The 19,534-nt window shown below is 40.7% G+C and overlaps 1 protein-coding gene across 2 annotated transcripts in view; it reads left to right on the top strand.

The window, feature by feature from the left end:
* The window catches only part of syde2 (synapse defective 1, Rho GTPase, homolog 2 (C. elegans)), a 49,870-nt gene that overhangs the window by 26,242 nt on the left and 4,094 nt on the right, over window positions 1-19,534 (top strand). For both annotated transcript variants that reach the window (XM_088312947.1, XM_088312946.1), the window contains exons 5-7: window positions 7,887-8,013; window positions 14,304-14,485; window positions 14,710-14,941. In XM_088312947.1, the coding sequence (XP_088169073.1) occupies window positions 7,887-8,013; window positions 14,304-14,485; window positions 14,710-14,941 (541 nt within the window). The remainder of the gene's footprint in view (window positions 1-7,886; window positions 8,014-14,303; window positions 14,486-14,709; window positions 14,942-19,534) is intronic.

Below are 19,534 nucleotides of genomic sequence, written 5' to 3'. Positions count from 1 at the left end.
GGTGCATGGGAGTTCGCCCAACCAGTCTACATGTGTTTTGTGGACTTGGAGAAGGCGTTGGACCGTGTCCCACGGGGAGTTCTGTGGAGCGTGCTCCGGGAGTACGGGGTACCGAGCCCCTTGATACGGGCAGTTGGGTCCCTGTACCACCAATGTCAGAGTTTGGTCCGCATTGCTGGCAATAAGTCGGATTCGTTTCCTGCCCTTTGTCGCCGATTCTGTTCATAACTTTTATGGACAGAATTTCTAGGCGCAGTCGAGGCGATGAGGGGATCCGGTTTGGTGACCTCAGTATTTCATCTCTGCTTTTCGCAGATGATGTGGTACTGTTGGCTTCCTCAGGCCGTGATCTCCAACTCTCACTGGAGCGGTTCGCAGCCGAGTGTGAAGCGGTTGGGATGAAGATCAGCACCTCTAAATCTGAGACCATGGTTCTCAGTCGGAAAAGGGTGGAGTGCCCTCTCCAGGTCGGGGAGGAGATCCTGCCCCAAGTGGAGGAGTTTAAGTATCTTGGGGTCTTGTTTACGAGTGAGGGGAGGACGGAGTGAGAGATCGACAGGCGGATCGGTGCAGCCTCCGCTGTGAATCGGACGCTGTATCGGTCTGTCGTGGTGAAGAGGGAGCTGAGCCAAAAGGCGAAGCTCTCGATTTACCGGTCGATCTATGTTCCTACCCTCACCTATGGTCACGAGCTGTGGGTCGCGACCGAAAGAACAAGATCTCGGATACAAGCGGCCAAAATGAGTTTCCTCCGCAGGGTGTCTGGGCTCTCCCTTAGAGATGGAGTGAGAAGCTCGGCCATCCGGGAGGGACTCAGTGTCGAGCCGCCGTTCCTCCACGTAGAGAGGAGCCAGATGAGGTGGCTCGGGCATCTGTTTAGGATGCCTCCTGGACGCCTCCCTGGGGAGGTGTTCCGGGCATGTCCCACCGGCAGGCGGCCCAGAGGACGACCCAGGACACGCTGGAGAGACTACGTCTCCCAGCTGGCCTGGGAACGCCTCTGCATCCCTCCGGCAGAGCTGGAAGATGTGGCTGGGGAGCGGGAAGTCTGGGCTTCCCTGCTGAAGCTGCTGCCTCCGCGACCCGACCCCGGATAAGCGGCGGATAATGGATGGATGGATGTGGTACTAGTCAGACTTCTGTGATTAGTGGAAACCTAAGCACGTATTCTTTTCTCTCTCGACTCTGCATTTCATGTTCGTTTGACGATTACAGAGAGATAAGATTCTCAATCTTTACATGTTTTCTCTTGCTGCTTGGTGTGTTTGCATGCTTAGCTACTGGTCTGCCTTTAGTAATATAGAGCTGCTTGTTAGAAGTCTTATTTGCTGCCACGGAGGTGAGAATTAGTACTTTAGAGAAGAGGATACTTGATGCGCACCTTGTAGCTGCTGCCATAATGAGCTAGCAGCCGGAGAGGAAGGAACATAATGCCGAACGCATTAAGAAAGTGGATGAGGCATCCAATCAAGGTTGTTTACTTGACGTGTACGTGTACTTCATGAGCAACATCACACTTCCATCCTCATGACATTCAAAATGGCGCGTGGAAGAGACATGTCATGCATTTAGAATTTATTTCAAAAGAAGACGTGGGTATTTTTTTTTTTATTGGCTCAGGTTTGCCCCGCTGTCATGGTAATAGTGGAGTTGTCGAGCCAAATGCAGGGAGGCAGGAGAAGCAGAGTTTACGGAATTTGTCAACAAAACATTGCAGAGGTGTGGAAAAACTAAAGGAATTGAAAGCTTTAATAAAGTCTTGGAAAGGCCAAAACTCAAAGTAACAACAAAACACACCAAAACATTGGGACAGTAACAACAATCCAACAAAGACTGAAAGAAGCCAGACAACTAAAATGCTAGCAAACTGATGAGACAACGAGGAACACCTGGACAGGACACAGAGGGTGGGAGGGAGCTGATAAGTAAACGCAAAGGACCAGGATGGCAAGAACAGGTAGATACAAAACCTAACAAGGAGGAGAAAAAAAGCACATGCGGAAATAAAACAAAAAGGAATATAAACAAAAATAGAATCCTGGGACCCCGCCTCAGAAATGTGTTTGATGCAACTGCTGCTTAAAAGAAACTTAAAATCTTGTCGTCCAAAATCACAATTTCGATAACAAATCACGCTGTGCCAGCCGGTTCATACTAATAAAAGAGGGGAAAAAATGAGTCTTAACTGAACACATATCAGAGAAGTTTGTAAAAAATGTGTAATTTTACACGGTTAATCAACAAATCATTTTGTCATTAAAACCATCAAAACCCAACAATTTGGGCAACAATCAAGACATAGACACCGTCACTGCGTGGGAACCGAATCCACGCTGGCCGTACATAACTCATGTACCACTACACCATCAGTGACTGTTGAAACAAGCTAGTATTGGTTGCTATTAATTTAATACAATACAAGAACAACAGCAATCCTATCCTTCAGCCAAGATGGATTTATTCTTTTATATACTCAGTCTTCTTAGTTCTCTCTCTCTTACTAGAGTTAACACTTTAATTTTAATTTTGACAGCCCTAATCTCTCTCTCTCTCTCTCTCTCTCTCTCTCTCTTTCTGTCTGTGTGTGTGTGTGTGGGGGGGTGTGTGCGTGTGTGTGTGTTTGTCTCTGTCTCGCTGTCACTCTCTGTAACACTGACAGCAGGAAAAATACAGCATCTAGTGCTGTTATTACATATACAATGATAGTAACAACAAATTAAGCCACGCACCTTTAACAGGAGAGTTTGCAAAATTGTCCTACACTTACTACACGTTATATAGACACAAATGGAGCTTCAGACTTCAACCGTGTAAACCTGGGACGTCAAACTCATTTTAGCTCAGAGGGCCACATGGAGGATAATCTATGACCAAGTGGGCCGGACCAGTAAAATCATGATCTATAACACAGATTATCGCTATTTGTATGCTATCCTGGTGTTGCCAGAAGTTGAGTGTGTCATATTTAACACATTTATGTTTGATTTATGTAGTACTGTGTTTTTTTTCCAATTAAAGCTTGATTTAAGGTTGTGTTTTAAATAGTGACATCCAGGTCAATTTCATGTTCAACTTTCTCTACTCAGTTGAGCATTGCTTGTAAATATCAAGAATAACACTTTGAAAGAAATGTGAACTGAATGCCACATTGAATTCTATATACATATTAGAAGATCTGAGGTTATGGTAAATGTCAATTGAATTAAGTTTATTGATGTAACTTGTCTACAACTAACATTGGCCATTTGGCGAATTTGGGGTGGCTGATTATTCATGTGGGCCTTACTTATTTTCATACTTTACCAAATCTTCTTGTGGGCCGGATTAAACATATATGCTTGAAACCCCTGGTGTAAACTGAATGTTCGGCAAATACCTGACATCCTCACTGTCACCTTTTATAACTTGCTTGCCTAAAGTACTGTGTGCGTGTGTGTGTGTGGGGGGGGGGGGTGTGCGTGCGTGTGTGTGTTTGTTAAACTCTATAAGGGTTTTCAGAGTGTGCATGTTTACTTGTTTTTTTTTAGCGTGCTTGGTGGAGTCGCAAAGCTTTCCTCGTAATCCATGTAGTTCATCGTGGAAGAGAATTACTCTGCACGGTGACCGTTTTGGCATATCGAACAATGTGATTCCGACGGACATCAACGTCAACCCCAAATCATACAGATGAGGGACGTGGACTTGCGTCTTTCTATTAATTTACCCCCTAAGAAAGGACACGCCTCCTTATTTGAAACATTTACAAGGCTGCTATCAAAGAGACACTTGGCTAAATCCTGCCCTCTGATTCTCAGAATTAAAGTTTATACCTTCCTCCTCCTTTGCCGAATGTGGTTTTTACCACTTGCTCCAACATGGACAACCTCATTTGTCTTTTCTTTTCGAGGTAGTATAAAGACTTGATAATGTAAAATTGCACATTGTAAAAGCAACATTGATGATGATATCGATGAAGATACATATCGCCTACCCCTAATATACACACGGTAGGCCCGGTACAAAATAATCTATGATCAGGTTTGGAACAAATGCCGTTTAATTGATTGGGTTACATATATTGTACGAATTTTGGATCATGCAGAGACATTCCCTCCATCTTGAGAAAATTGTGTACATTTTCCATGTAAAATCAGGTCATTATAAAATGTGCAGAATGTAGAGTAAAAAAAAGAACATTAATATTTAATAGTAAATTGAGTTGAACTCACATTTTGGACAAACTGTAGCTCTGTTAGGAAATTCCTGTTAGGTCCGATTTCCCATGTTTATATTATTCATTCTGCTTTGTATAGGTTTGTCCTCATAGATGTCTCCATTTTTATCCCACGCCCTCTGCCCCCGGTTTGCTCTTGTGTTTAATTACTGAAATAGTGTTCAGTCTGTATGAGTCAGAGATCAAGTAGTACTCGTGACAAGTAAAGGATATCCCTTGGGTTATTGGCAGACAGATGCTAGAAGAGGTTTGACACCAGATCCTATAGGAATCTGCATCTTGTGTCACCAAAGCACGCAAGGGCAGACACAGAGAGCAGTGTGGTTTTACAAATAATTTTACAGCTCTTTGAAGCAAGCTGTTAGTCAGAGTCACTTAGAATCACATGACCTCAGGGTTCTACAAGCTTTTAAGATCCTGGACGATTGTGGTGCTTTTGAAAACATGTCCGGTAATGGATGTCTCAAACACTGAAGTTCTGAATGTGGTGTCCATGTAAGACGCGTTCTTATTTTGCTTGAGGGACACCCCTGTAACTTACAGCACACACTGCCCTACAAGGCAGTTCAAGATGCGCAAAAGGTAGTGGGTGAAATGCGCTTTCAGTGTCATGAAGGGCACTTGCTATGTTTTTGTGGACAATGCCATCATCTTTTCATTTTCAAGTATTGTAAATGTAAACACATTACACGGTATGATTTGGGTTTTTATCTCTATCTCTCTCACTCTCTCTCTCTCTCTCTCTCTGGGCATATACGTACACGTTTTTTCTTTTTTTGTAGAGGACCATTACCTTCCAAAGGGCAATATAAAATCGTGCTTGGTGATTACATAATGATGAATCGCTCTACTATGGTGATCCGACGCATAGACGTCATAGTCCATTTTTTTCCTTGTCTACTTTTCTTTGCAAGTTGAAGACGTAAACAGAAAGAAAAAGAAATCAGAAGTAAACAATGACAAAACGCCCAGCTGATTGACAGCCATGATTTGGCGTTAGCTTCCCAAGACGTAACTACCGTATTTTGACATTTTTCCCCTTTGTTGCTGATGTGGTTGTATCTCCAAAGTGATGTGGAGTAAATGAAGCTGTTTCCTTTCTACCTATCGAGACGTCCTACAAAAGCCCTGATGGCTTACACGCATGCTCATAAGGGCGATAGTGAGGTGGGTTAGGGTTTGATTTAGGGTTAGGCAGTCTCATCAGGTTCAGATAGGAAGTCTGAACACTGGGACAAAGCAGAACCACTTTATATACAAGCATCAGGTAATTCTGAGATTACAAAAGTCATAGGCTTTAGTCATGATTTGTCATGTTTTGAGTGTCATAAATATTTCAATTGATTATTGTGCTTGTAATAGAACTATACTGCAGACCATTTTGTGTCGAAAGGGATAAACGTATGATGCAACTGTAATTGGCCTTTGGCGGTGTGTGGTTCACATGCTGGATTTTGTGTGTCTGAAGGATCAATTCCTACTCAATGCACTCCTCACAATAACCTTGTCATAGTCTGTCACCCAGTCCAGGGTGTAGTCCTGCCTTTCAACCAAAGTCAGCTGTGACATGCTTCAGTACCTGGTGTGACCATACGTTGGATAAGCAGAATACAACAACAACATTGTCATTTTACTGTGATCCACTTACTAAAGCCATAAAATATCTGGTGGAATATCTGTACAATAAAATATATCTCAGTGCTCATCAAACACAACGGAAATTCTATTTTTATTGAAGGGAGTATTTCTGATAAAGCAGGTGTATTGGTTCTCTTTAATTAATGCAAGTGTAGCTAACGGTGTTTCTAGTAATTACAGTATATCTGGACCTCAAATTAAAGAGTAAACTCTCTTTCCACTAGAGATGCATTCTAATGTCTCTCTTTGATAAAAGTTTCTGAACAGGGCCACAATTTGTTGGAATTACGTTTGGCGCACACTTAAGAGCATTAATAAAGTCAAGGGCCCATTTCCCTGTTTCTTTGTGGCACTGATAGTTCAGTCATTAAACTGATTTCGGACTAAACACAAATCCCTCTGATCCCATCATTGGTCTCAGCACCCTACCAAGAGTCCCCATGCTTGTTGAAGAAACGTGTTTTGTTTGACCTATTCTTGCTGTTGCCTGTCATGTTGCTTGGCAGCCGCAGTGTATGAAGCACAAGCCCTCTTCCGCTAACAGCTGTTACCCGCTTGTGCTCGACTCCCCTAAACAGTCTTTTTTTTTTTTCTTTCTGAATGGACTTGTTGTTCATTGTGCCCACTGACTTCTGTTTACTGGCACACAAAGCTAAATCCTCAGCTAATCTGTTCTCGTCTCTCCCACTCGTGTGAGGTTTACAAAAAGCAGTTCAGCTCAACACGGTGGGGAAGGAAATAGTTTGACCTGGTGAGTTATTCTCGTGCCTCGACTTTTGAGCCTGAAAAGAGCAGGAGTACGGGTGTATATTTTTCTTTTTATTTTTATTTTCGTGGAACCGGGTCCAACTCGCCATTCACATCCCACTGACTTAACACGTTGCTCGGGCAACCACACCAGTTGGTCAACCATGCCACATACCAGACAGACACATGTAGGAGAAATTATGGTATGTCAGTAGACTGCCTTAATCCTAACATAAGAAGACAACTGGTGCCTGGTTTCAGTATCAAATGTCAATGTCGAGATGAAGCTGTGCAGAGCTTCACCCTCTGGAAGCTTAGGTAAGGACGTATAAATGGGTTATTAGTTTCTGTTTACATTTTAAAGCTGCACTTTTGAGTTTGTGACAATAGAATGTGACACTTGGGATTAAACATAACTGAATCTTGGGATCAGAAGGCGCCAAAATGGTGCTCATAGACAACAGTTCTCAAAACAGCTTATCAGTGATGGGCCATTGTGATTTCCTAGGAATGATTTAGAAGTGATTATTTGAAAATGTAATCACTTGCCGAGATTTCTTTTTTTTTTCATATTGGTCCATTTTTTTTCTTTCAACACGTTCTTTAAGTATTATGAGAAAGTATTAACTACCAGTCAACTATAATATTGAATGAGAAACTGGGGTGATGTCGCTTAATATCATCAATTATAAAAATAACAATATACAATAAAAATACAAATATTTACAGATAAGCAAATGTGTTATTTGCGAAGTGCGTATCTAACTGGTAGCCCTTCACACAAATCAGTACCAAAGAAGTATGTCTCAGTTTCAACAAAGTTGGTAAACTTTGATTTGCAAAACAGTGCTGGAAAAATTGTATTCACACACGTTATATTGAAGGTTACACTACAGGAGAGCATTTCAAAAGTCTCACTCAATATCACTACAGTGCTTTAAAACATTCAGGCCAACTTTTACGTTACGAATCAGCAAATTCTATACAACTAATGAAATTTCCAGTTTGATTAATTTTAGCTTGATTTGCATTTAAGAAATCTTGTTGACTCATTTGGCTTTATCATATGCGTATTAGTGATTGTTCTATCGTGAAAGATTTGTTGCTGTCTGGAGCTTAACTACCTCTTCCTCAATAAAATGATTTGATGAGTCATTTAACAAGCGGCCCTACTGTACAGCGCTCACGTTCGGGGTGTGAAAATGTCTTGCTGTACTTTAGTTGGACTCTTGCACGAGCAGTGTATGTTTACTTGACCTAATTTTACATTTGTGGGGTGTGTTTGCAGGTGGTGGGGCTTTACCGTCTTTGCGGCTCTGCAGCTGTAAAGAAGGAGCTACGTGAGGCGTTTGAGAGAGACAGTTACGCTGTGGAACTCTGTGAAAACACCTATCCTGACATCAACGTCATTACAGGTAAACAAGAATGTGGGATGGCTAATAACACCCGATAATTGATGCAGTAGCACACAAAAGGGCAAATGCAGACATCCAATGAAGCTATATTCATGTCTAAGTTTAATATGATTCAACCCTCTACCATAATACACAGCACAATCAGATATTTTTTATTCAAAGATATAAAGTCTACATTGTGACTTACATCAAGTTGTCTAACGGGGCACTTTGCTAATGGTACACCTTGCCTTACTGATCCAGTGCAACATATAAAACACTTCCAACCACCCAAAACATGTCTGAACTAGTGTGTTTGCACCAGATAGGTCAGCGAGTGTGTGCGTGGGTCTCCATGAGTGTGTGATGTTTATTGTAAACGCATTCCATGAGTCAACATACCAGTATATGTTGGAGCCTGAGGGAAGGGCCCACACACACTCTCACTATCGGACTGTGCTGTACATTCTGGTCATTCCTTCTTTGTCAGGTTCCTAGTTGCTACATGTTCTCTACTGTCCCTTCCCGGTCACATTAAAGTCACATTAGGGCTTTTTTTTTGGGGCATGTTGCCCAATGTTACCACAATAATATAAATAGAGGAAGAGGGGAAAACATAATCTCAACAATTATTCTATCAAGAATTTAATTGCCATTGCCCTTTAATTATTATTATTATTAAATAGTGTCTGTTTATTATTGTTTGTATTTTTCAATTTTCCACCCCAACTGTGTAACTTCAGAAATTGCAAAGGGGACATAAAAACGCAGCGTCACTTGGATTGAGTGATGGCTAGTGCAGTGTGACAAATGAAGGCTAGAAGAAAGTGACTTACTCATTATTTTCTGCCAACTAAAAGAGGAAGAGACCATGGAACCCCCTGTTCATTTAGGCGCCATTGTTGGTTTTAGGAAGAGGCCCCGCATAGGCGTTGTCCTATCATGTCCGCTTTGATCCGCATGCATTTGCATGGCAGGGCAAAAAACACAGTTAACAGTTGAGCAGGTTTGAAAAAAAGGGCCAGCACCAGTGCGGCTTGTTGGTTTTTGCTTGCTGCCTAAATTTGCTCTGCCAAGCGAGTTGCAGATGAGCCTGGATGAGTGGAAGAGGATAGCAACTGGGGGAAGGAAATCAAATGTCGCCGTTTCACTTGATTTTAAAATTGATTAACTGTTTTTTTTTTCTGAGTTTAAATAGTTTTCTAATTGAAGTGAGAACATATACTTAAGGAAGTCTGCGCAAGCAAGGGATGAGCTGAGAGCACTGGCTTGTCACACTGCTAATTTAAAAGCGGAGCTAGTGAAAAGGATTATCCAGGGGTCAAGGTTCAATCCAAAGCTTGCAAAACATGCTCAGTGCGTGGCACCTCATTGTTTCAAATCACACGCTCATTTCTGTCAAAGAACCACAAAAAGTGTTGTCAACACGATCAGCACACTGTGGACAATCGAGTCAATCTGTAATATCTTCAGCAGCAACTTTCGTGCTCCAGTTGCATGGTGCTTTCAGTTCAAAAGTGCCGCTCTACTCTTCTAGGATTTGGTTATTTTGGCACTTCTTCATGGATTCAATGATTCAACTGGAGCAAACTGTACTGATTTGTGTAAACTGCTCAGATGTTTCCAACTTGTTGGAGAGGTTGGTTTGCGACTTATCGGTCACCCTTTTCTAAAATCAATTCCAATTTAGGGGAACATGCATGGTCAAATACGGGTTTTAGCACCGCCCAAACCAGCCATAGAAGGAAAATGTGATCAATTGATGAGGAACTGATTCAAACAGTTGCCTTTCCAATCGTGCGGTCTCTGTTCCCTAAACTAAACTATTAGCAGTATTGGCAATAAATTGTGGTCTTTAATTTGCCCCATCTGATGCGTCTTTTCCATAGACCGCTTCCTTTGGTTCCCCGCACCCTCAGCAGTACTCCAGCGAAGACATGGAAAGTCATTAACAAGTGCCTCCTTTGTTGCTGAACAAACACAGATGGTATTTGGCTCATGCATGGGGGATTAGCTGAACCGAGAGCAGGCCAGGGATTCGGACAACCCTTTCACAAAGCGCTCCAAGCTTGCGTGGCTGTCTCCAAAAAGTTTGGAACGTATACATTTACGTTTGGACATATCTGATGAGTGTCCATGACATGTAGCAGAAGCATACACATCAACCAAGGTGTGAAGTTAGGCTTGCACATTGTTGTTGTTGAAGATGGCGGGAAATGTGAAAACACAACTATGTGGGCCTTTTGACATGTCACGGGACAAGGAAGGGACACACCTCTGAGACAAAACCCCCCGACCCAAAAGAGTCCTGTGGGGGCTTGCAGGATTGCAGGGAGGGGAGCAGGATGGCGAACAAACTCGTGTTTGTTCTCCAGCTGCGATGTTGACTACAGCACTGACAAGGGGGGGTGACCTTCCACTTTGTTGAAATAAGAGGTTAAAGGTAGCCTTGTGCCCCGTTGCATTCTGGGCCTTGTAGTGTTGTGTGGTGGCACTTTCAGAACACTGACATGGTCTTGACCTGATAAGTGGGAAGTCAAGCAACAAGTTAAGGTTTTCAATGTGATGATGATGATTGCGGACACTTCCCAGAAATGCAAATGGAAGTACATATGGAGAAGGTCCCCCCCCCTCTGAGCCAGATTCCACTCTTCTGGAAAAAAGATTTTGGACAGAAAACCTCAAACAGCTCACAATTGGATTCAGTTACAATTCAATGTTTTACAGATTAACACAATATTTCGAAGCGTACTTAATTGCTGCCTTTTTTTTTCACATCTTTTTCTTGCTACTTTTGCAACAGCAGTTAAAAAAATAATGAACCTTTTATTCATGATTCATGATTTTTTTTAAATGAATTACAGATGGTTACTTATTTAATATTGTATTAAAAGTAATTAAAAATGTGTGTAATTTTAAGCGTAGGATTAAAGTAATTAATTGAACTAGGTTACTGTATATTGCAACACAGAAATCAATGCACACTGAAATGTATTCATTGTGGTGGCTAAAAAAGCTACGCAAAGGAGCTGTGCGCACTCTTTTTATTCATGCGGCATCTGAATCATATTAGGGTTACTCACATGGTTTCTCTTATTCTGAGTTATGCCCTTTTTTTTTACATGGTGCTAATCTGCATCTTGTTGAAGCTTGGTTGTTTGCTGTTCACAAAGTTGAGATCAGAGGTCTGCGTCAAGTTGTTCCTTTCCAAACTCATTCAAATACTGACCTTGCTTTATGCACTGGGTCATTTTCTTTAGCAGACTAATGCCTTCCCCAAACTTCTGTTTACACAAATATGCATTCATTTAAAAACACAGAATGGAATATTAATATAAATAACTATGATTCAGGCCAACTGAGAGGTCAAGTTTAACCACTGATTCATTCATTTGTCCATGTCATGTACATGGGCCAAGATTAAAACTGATTGGTCTCCTTGACTGAAAGAGTGAAGCACCTGTAGGGATACACACCTGTTCATTTCTCAGTGTGTGAGTGAGCACTCGCATTATGTGTGTGGTAGGCGCAAGCAAAGCCTGAAACACAAACGTAAACATTCACACTGACTCATGGTCGGCTAATGATTTATTTCTGTGGCTGTGTTCTCTAACCAATGTAGTACATGTTTGCGTTCAAGTGTACTTGGGTTGTGCATTCCAGTTACCAAATTAACTGATTTGCCAATGGACAACCAAAAACAGGTCTGAATTTGTGTGCAGGTACCTAGATTCCTGTGATGAAAAAAGATTTTTTTTTTATCTACACTGGCTAAATCCAGATGGATAACAGGAAGCCAGACAATGTCCACAAAGCATTTCCGTGTAATCTGTTTGAGAAATCGGTATGTCTTCACGGACGTAGGGGAGAATGAATGTTTGTGACCAATGTTTCTTATCACAGTTCTCCTCATGCCAGATTTCCGACGTAACATGATGAAGATAACCGAAAACAGAAGCATTCAAGAATGTGATTCAGGGTTGAAAAAATATCAACAGCTTCACCTGTCTGCACTCATAAGGCATGAGGGACATGCTAATAGTGGGGCATTTTCTGAAGTTCAAAGTGCACGTTTGCCTCAAGCCCTGTTAAAATTTGGCTTGCATGCTGGAGCTGTCAGGGTGCCCATCAACCTGACAGTTTACTTGTTTGAATGTGTTGTTTTTCTTCATTGGTCCAATTGGCTTCCTCAGGAATGTGCTGTGTGTGTGCGGGGGTGCGTGTGTGTGTGTGTGTAGGGGCGTAGGCGTGTGGGGGTGTGTGTGCGTGTGTTGGGTGTTTCTCAGATTAAAGAGTTCCAGTTTCAATCAGTAAAAAGTCGTTTTGTTATTGCTGTGTGACGGTAGCAAATCACACACTTTGTACTGTACTTATTGTGCCAAGGAGTTTTTGTTCTCACGTGTGTGTGTGTGTTTGTTGGATTTTCTATCTGTTAATAAGATTTCTCCAAACACACACGACATAGCAAATTTGCTCCAGCTGTAGGAACCAAGATCCAAGCAAACTGCTGAAACATTGTGCCTTTTTTTACTTACAATGTTGTGGTTACATTTTAATGTAATTTATTGTATACTGTAAATGTATTTTTGTTAATAGAGTGAAATGAGTAGTTTAAATATGTTTATGTTTACCGTATAACTGTTAATTAAATTGCTAATGTTGAACCTGGTGCTGTCTGGCTTTGACATAACAGCACATATGTAAAATGTTTATTTCAAGTCAGATAATTTTTTTCCATGTATTGATGATATTCACCAATTTGCTACAAATTTGCTTCTGGCTACAACATTCACAGCCAACATGCTTTCATTGTGGGTTTATTTTGGTCTACATGTCAGTGTGCAGAAATCAAACGCAAAGCTCAGCAGATACTTTGGAACACTACAAGGAGCTAAATCGAGATCTCTCTTTTGCTCTCTAATCCTAAATTGCCAAGTGCTTACATCTGCCAACTGAAGGGATGGCAAGAGCCCTGATTGTGTCGACTCACATTCCTCGCTGATCTTTTAGCATACATTTCACACATTCCATCCTAGTGTTGTGTCCCATTTCAAGGATGAGGGAATCTCAGGAGCAAAAAAGAATACAGTGAGAAATGGTAGCCCTCAGGCGCTCATAAAGAGCAGAGCAGGGATTTAGTGGGATTAAAAAAGTGAGCCGTGAGTGTGTTAAATTGTGCCCTCTATTCTGCTTACTGAGCTTGAGGGATGTCAGTGACTTCATGGTGAACCAGTTTCCTTTGCTTTAAGGCAAAATTAAATTAAAAAGTAAATTAGGCTGGTTAAGTAGCAGACACCAAGGAGGCAGGATTGATAAAATTGGAACTATTTTCTGCAGCTTAATTAGCCAACATGACATGAAGTCGCGACATGGGGACAAATGCAAACAAAAAGTGATAGACAAAGTGTGCCGTGTATGTTTTGTTGCACGCAACACGCACATGCAAGGAAAGGTATCAGAGTAAGGATGCTCACAGACGGTGGTGCGACCCTGAGCCGAGAACTTCTTTGGCCCAGAAGGACTTTTGGATTGCCCACACTTGGCCATCAAGAAGAACTTTGAATTATTGTATAAGTGCAAGGAATCTCAGATATAACCTGAATCCCACAGAACACCGGTTTGATTACATTTAGCATATTTGATCATTTAACACATGATGTTTGCGATAGCAGTAATTAACTGTGGACCGATTCACTCATCAGACTTCTATTCAGGCAGTATGTGTTCAGTTCCCAGTTTGGGGGGACAACATGTCCAGTTTTCCAGTTATAGTATAGAATTTTTGAGCATGTGTGAAACATTCTTACTATAGGAATATCAGATCTGCGCCAAGAGTTGGTTGCTGCTTCATTGGCCAATGCCACTCAATATCATTACAATGCTTTATCATGTCATCTTAAAACCGACCGCTCCAATACGCCTTCTCAGATTATCTGGAAACCAATCCAGATGCTTAGGAGGGAGGCAGGGAGAGCAGACAGTTGTCACACTGCCAGCAGTCTGCATCATTCCAATACTTATCCAGCCATCTTCACCTCAGATAAAAGACGTGCCTACCATACTTCCGCAGCTTTTTGCAGACAGACAGTATTTTCCTGTTGTTGCTGGAGGCTGAAGTCACAGGTGTACATACACAACCATTGACACACTAAAAACATTTGGCAGCACAGTGGCAGAGTTGCAGTAGAAAACAAAGTCAAAACACAGAAGTAGGGTTAAAGGTTGTTTTTTTTTTTGCGACCCAAACCTGTCCTTATGATTGCAAGTTGATGGACAACGTGACAAACCTTCTTCATCCTCCAAACCGACAGGTGTATTAAAGGACTACCTACGGGAGCTACCCTACCCTCTGATCACCAAGCAGCTGTATGAGGCAGTATTGGACTCCATGGCCACCAGACCTCTGAGGATGGGCGCAGCGGGTTGCGAGAACGACCACGCTGATTCGGAACACACTGTCAGCCTGTTGGACAACCTTCCAGAAGTGGAGAGGGTGAGAAAGATGTTTAGGATAGTAATGGGAATAATGACAATGAATATTTCCAAAATTCAGAATATGCTATTTACAGTCCAGAGTATTGTCCAATAGTCTGGTTTTGAAAACTAAACTTGCACTTCCTCAACTTTTGTGACTAAATACCTATGGTTACAGCCTGCACCAGTGGAACCCTTCTAAATGTGAATCATAATAAAGAGCCTTCTTGTTCTCTACATCAGATGACACTGCGGAAGCTTCTTGACCACCTCAAGTTGGTGGCATCACACCAGGAAGTGAACAAGATGACTTGTCAGAACCTGGCAGTGTGTTTTGGCCCTGTGTTGCTCAGCCAGCGTCAGGAGGCATCCTGTCACAGCAACCGAGTCTTCATCGACTCAGAAGAACTAGCCAGTGCGCTGCACTTCAAGAAGCACATTGAAGTCTTGCACTACTTGCTGCAGCTCTGGCCAGGTAATTATTTAATGGCTTTATGGTTGTCAGTAAATAATATTCTGTGCTAGATGTAGTATTCATATACAGTGAATGCCTTTATCGTGGTGGATACATTCCAGAACTTCCCGTTAGTTAAGAAATGTAATCGCTTGACAGCACTATATATATATATATATATATATATATATATATATATATTAGAAATGGAACAATTAATTGAAAATCAATTTGAAATAAATTTGAACTGCTTAAATAATGCGTCGATGTAAACAAAAACAATATGGAAAATTTTCATCCCTAAAGTATTTGTAATGATAACAGCCAAATCTATTGTACATTTATTTACTTTCACATTTAGGTCTGGCACTCACAAAACACTGATAAGACAAAAATGGAGTTAAACAGACAAAATGATTCATTCATTTTCAATTTTTTTGTAAAGTTAAAAAAATGATGCAGATGCTAATAAAAACATATTTTAGTTATAAAATGAGTTATGTTGAAAAAAAGAGACAAAATAAAATCGAACCGAATTGAAATCAGGCGGCACAATGGCTGGCTGGTTAGCACGATGGCCTCACAGTACAGACGAGCGTCACCAGCAGCAGTACAGCCATTGGAAACTAGTTTGTTATGTGTTGGGGAGATGCAGGGGATGCATAGATTATTGCATATAAATCTGTGAGGGTATGTCGCTCCAGGGCCTCTGTTGTCAGCGATGGAAATTAAACTCAAAATTTTTCTTTTCGCTATCGAGAGACTTTTGGATTTTTCTCTTCAATCAGGCTGCTCCGTCTTCACGCATGCACACTCCAATCGCAAATGGCTGACGAATATTCAGTTTGAATATTATTCAGGGTAATTCTATTGACAGCTTGAAGCTTGTGAGTAAAAATGAATAAATAAACCACTTCACCTTAGAAACCACAGGGCTAAAAGTTTCGGGAAAAAAGTAGTGGCTTATAGTCCAGAAAATACGGTTTAATAGTATAGTATATTTAAACACCAAATTGTTCAACTAAACCATATACTTACAAAAATCTGCTTTCTTCATGCAAATATATGATGCAAAGCACTGTTGACGGGCTAACAGAAATTGGCATCCAAGTTCGAGTAATTAAAAACCTTTAAAACCGCCACTTCTTTAACACACAGAGAACATACAGTAATTAAGCATTGTACATTTAATCAGCTTTGAGTGCCGCTGCTTCTTCTCACATCTTAATCAGGCTGCATCTACATCCAGTAAATCTTAGTGCTGCCTGACATGCTACTGCACAATATGGTGCTACACTGAAAGCATGTAACCCTAAATTCGGACTTGTATGTACTTTATTTGCAAAATGCTTTATGCAAATGACAGTGGTGATTTAGGTCCACAAAGAGCTTTGAGTGCCGAGGTTATTCACCGTCATTTGATAGCAATCAGCTGCCGTCTGTTACCTCCTTCCTTGAAGCTGTCCACAAAGGGTTTTAACACGGCAGATTGTGCCAGGACATCCCACTTTAAATCAAACGTAAGAGGCGTTGCCCTTGGTGCTGTGAGAAATCACCAAGCAGGAGTGGAGGCCAGCATCACTCTGCGCAGCTGTTTTCTGCCAGCTGCCGCATAGTGTGGAAAGTGAAAGCGAATTTACTTTTATTTTTTTAACCGCTAACATATTGCAGTTTTTCCGGAACTGCTCATGTGATGTTGCAGATTTCAGTTAGTGGAGGTAATTACTTTGAAAAATAATCCAATATCATTCTAAATCATGTGGAGCAGTCATTACTTTAGCATTATGGAAAATTTGTGTTGGGAATGTTAATTTTCTATGCTAAATTTACAGTTTAAAAAAAATGAACTAATTCGTAGGTTTTTTTCCCCCAGCATGTTTTGCTGTGAGCTATTACTTGCCCTTGTTTCCATCCATTCAGTGCACACTCGAAGCCGGCTACAACTTTCGCCAGCTGGTTGCGTGAATATTTTTTAATGAGGAATTAAAATAAAAAACAAACTGTAGTGTTTAACACTAGGACTACCAAATTTTAAAACCACTGGACCTATCAGAGCCATCATTTTGATGCCTTGCGCTCTTCTGTTGCTCTGACAATGATGACATTGCCCAAAATGATTATTACCCGCTGTTTGAGCAGCTAATAAAGGTATTTTGTTTGTTGAAATTCTGTTTTATCTTTTAATGTAAATTGTGTAGTATTAATGATTGAGAAACACGTGGTGGAGCGCCTATTGTCTTGTGGGTCAACTGTTATGCAATATATTAGGTTATTAGTCTTATTGATTTGTATAGATTTAGATTTGAAGAGCTACCAGCTTGACACACCCTTCAAATATAAAATATTTTACGAAATTACCTTTAACAATCCATCCATCCATTATCTGAACTGCTTATCCTTATGAGAGTCATGTGCGGAAACATAAATATGAATATGCTACACTTTAGTTCTATAAAACGTTTGACAGTGTTTACATTTTCAAATGATTACTTTTACAACATTACTAGAAAAATCAAAATATCCCATCATTGGTGAGCTATTTTTAGAATAGGCCCGCGGGTTACTCATCCGGTCGCGGGCACCACGATGGTGATCCCTGCTCCACATTTTATATATATATATATATATATATATATATATATATATATGTATATATATATATATATATATATATATATATATATATATATATATATATATAAATATATATATATATAAAAATATATAAAACACTACTTATGTTTGTTTGTTTGGAGCAAAGGAGACTAGTGGACTTGCATACAACCTTGTGGAAAAAGTTAGTGACTATTTTTGAAAAATTATTGTTGTGTAAAACAATATTCATCATATGCATATTGCATATGATTTTTATTCAAGCAAATTTCTGCGTCCTTTTATTGGATCCCACTTTATAGTGTAGATAAAATCTCCAGAGAGTGTGTGGCCCTTAGTCCAATTGAAGCCGTATGGGGTGAAATGCTCCCAATAACCTTCCTCTGAGCAGAATTAATAAACCAGTAGATGTAACTGATATCATTTTCAATCCAGCTTGTTTAAAAGCCAGGCAGCATCTCCTTTCTGTGCTTTTCTAACAGGCGACATCATATCCTTGCACTCAAATGAAAAACATTCCAGACCTGACCTTAGCTCTTAAAATGCTTCACAATCATTATGCGATCCATTCCGCCACCGCTTCACACCTCTCAGACAGTTTGCATGCCTTTCAAGTGACTACAAGGACATCCGACCACACGTTCCTGCGGGAAGTGGAAAGGCGCCGGGGAATGTGTGCAAAATTATTCCGCATATTTCAACGTAAACAGCATTATTTGCCATCTGGACACGTGAGGAAACTCTAGCATACTGTATAACTTGACATGACAGAAAGAGGTGGATGATTTTGTCGCGTGGGCACAGAAAGAACACAAGGACATATTACCTTTGGAGCTTCAGTTTGTCACTCAGCTAATTCATTAACGATTGAAACAAAGTGCAGCATCACTAAAGGGGAGCCCCAAGGCATGCATGCATGCAGCCTTTGCACTTAGTATCACAAGGACATTTTGTCCGCGTTGAAGCCCTAATGCTTGTCATGTTTTTTTTCCCCCAATCCAGTATGGGAGGGCTAGCGGGCACAACAATTATAGGTACACAAAGAAAGAGACAGGTAACAACACCACACCGGTTGTGCTGGAGTGTTCGCTGATTGTTTTTGTAGCGCAGCAGTAACTTGATTCTTTTCCAATTTGAAAGGTGTCAGCCATGGAGTGCCGTGTTGTGATATCAGCATGTGTTCTTCTGAGCATTGCATGTTGTTGTATAGTTTGTAATTAGTCTTTTTTACTTTACCCTTTTCATTTCTGTCATGTTGACGTGATAGTACAACAGATGAGTTTAGCCATTGTTTTTCATGATCATTGCTATGGTTGTGGGTGAGCTGTAGCCAATCCAAGATGACTGAATGAAAGAAGCAAGGTGGTCAGGGAAGTCACTTATTCGTTATAATTTGAAGAAATGATATTTCAATTGATATTAGGGCTGGGCGATTATGGACAAAAATTCTTATTCACCTATTTTTATTGATATTGAAATCATGATCTATTAATAAACATGATTAACACCATAAATGCAGTCTGCTCCTGCTGCGTGCGTCTTGGCCTCAGCAGTGTGGTGACATTCACACGTTAAAATAAGGAGAAATTTGCGATTGCGCTTTTAGTACAACTTGTTTGACACAGATTAGCAAGAATGCTTGCCTTAGATATGACCTCGTCTCTCTGTTTTTATATAGTCTGTGAATATTCAGTATTTTAAGGAATATCACTCCCAGAACTCCATGCTAATTTTATCAAAGCAAGTGAGTGGAATTTTACATTGACAGATAGCAATAGCACTGGCGATGTTTCTTAAACAAAATATGCAATGTGTATACCGAATTTTCCGGACTATATGCCGGTATTTTTTCCTAGATTTTGAACCATGCGGCTAATACAATGGTGCTGATTTTTATTTCACCGGTAGGTTGTGAGAAGCCAAAATCACAATTACATTTCGATTAAGTGCCCAGCCCTAGTTGATATATACACTAGGAGCCACAATTCTAAACTAGCAAAT

This window comes from Idiotropiscis lumnitzeri, chromosome 13 (genome assembly GCF_059441095.1).
Source record: "Idiotropiscis lumnitzeri isolate Australia: NSW breed Sydney's pygmy pipehorse chromosome 13, RoL_Ilum_1.0, whole genome shotgun sequence".
Classification (NCBI taxonomy): Eukaryota; Metazoa; Chordata; class Actinopteri; order Syngnathiformes; family Syngnathidae; genus Idiotropiscis; species Idiotropiscis lumnitzeri.
Note: the sequence above shows the minus strand (reverse complement) of the source record. Positions and strands in the feature narration are given on the sequence as shown.